The 1,282-nt window shown below is 49.2% G+C and overlaps 1 protein-coding gene across 1 annotated transcript; it reads right to left on the bottom strand.

Moving 5' to 3' along the window:
• Nucleotides 1–123: 123 nt before the first annotated feature.
• LOC107112960 (olfactory receptor 13H1-like) lies at nt 124–1,059 on the bottom strand. The gene has a single exon (XM_015414167.1). It carries the CDS (start codon nt 1,051–1,053, stop codon nt 124–126), a length of 930 nt encoding a protein of 309 aa, XP_015269653.1. The 5' UTR covers nt 1,054–1,059.
• Nucleotides 1,060–1,282: the final 223 nt, after the last annotated feature.

Raw genomic sequence — 1,282 nt, 5'->3', positions numbered from 1 at the left:
GAGCAAATGCTAGGTGCAGACTGGGCCTGAGATACATTTGGCAGTTGGTTAGATGTTGAGTCTCTTTGGCTGTTGCTTGTCTTCCATCTTATATATAGAGGTACAGTCAGGAGTGCAAAAACTTCATTCAGATATTTTCTTCCCAAGCAGTCTCCAAAAGGCTCCTTTCACATCTTTGTTTCTAAGGCTGTAAATCAAAGGGTTGAGCATTGGGGTCACTGCTCCATAAAAGAGGGCGACAATTTTGTCGTGGTCAGAGACGGTTTTGCCTTGTGGCCGCATGTACATGGAGAGGGCTGATCCGTAGAAGATACAGACCACCACCAGATGGGACCCACAGGTTGAAAAAGCCTTGCCTCGTCCCTTGGCTGAGTGCATGCGCATCACAGCCTGGGCAATGCGCCCGTAGGTCACCAAGATGAAAGCAAAGGGCACAGCAAGGACAATAACGCTGTTGATCATGATGACAATCTCAGTCACTCGTGTGTCTGAGCAGGCCAGCTTGAGGAATGCCTGTAGCTCACAAATGAAGTGGTTGATGATGTGTCCACACAGCTGAGTGGGTTGAATCAGTCTAGGGACCAGGGTCATCACAAAGGCACTGCCCCAAGACAAGGCCGCCAACTGGATACACACTTTCCAACTCATGATGACTGTGTAATGCAAAGGGTTGCACACGGCAGCAAAGCGGTCGTACGCCATGACAGCCAGCAAGAAACACTCTGCTATGCCGAGAAAGAGGCTAATGTACATCTCAGTTATGCATCGGGTATAGGATATAGTGAGTCGGCGGAGGAAACAGTTGACTAGTAACTGTGGAACACTGCTGGTAGTGTAGAGCATGTCCAAGAAGGAGAGGTTGCAGAGAAAGAAGTACATTGGTGTGTGAAGAAGAGGGCTCAGGATGATCAGGACAATCAGAAGGCTGTTACCAAATAGCGTGGTGAGATAGAATAGAGAGAATGCAACTAACGACACCATCTGAGTTCTGCGGTCTTCAGAAATCCCAAGCAAGATGAACTCGGTCACCACGGTGGCATTGCTGTCCCCCATATCAAGCTTTGCCATTTTCTTCTGTGAAAGAAAAGAGAAATACACCTCTTGGGAGACAGTACATCTTGGATATATTATGTATATTCTCTCTACTACTGAAATGTGGTTGGGATCAGGGGTCATTTCCTGCAGGAGCGCACAGAAGCGGAGCTCCGGCAGTAAAGAGCCCAGGGGGCGGGCACATGCAACAAGCCCCACCCCCTGCTCCCAGCAGCCCTCGGTCAGAGCA

The sequence above is a fragment of the Gekko japonicus genome, unplaced genomic scaffold (assembly GCF_001447785.1).
Source record: "Gekko japonicus isolate JY-2015 unplaced genomic scaffold, Gekko_japonicus_V1.1 scaffold7571, whole genome shotgun sequence".
Classification (NCBI taxonomy): domain Eukaryota; kingdom Metazoa; phylum Chordata; class Lepidosauria; order Squamata; family Gekkonidae; genus Gekko; species Gekko japonicus.
Note: the sequence above shows the minus strand (reverse complement) of the source record. Positions and strands in the feature narration are given on the sequence as shown.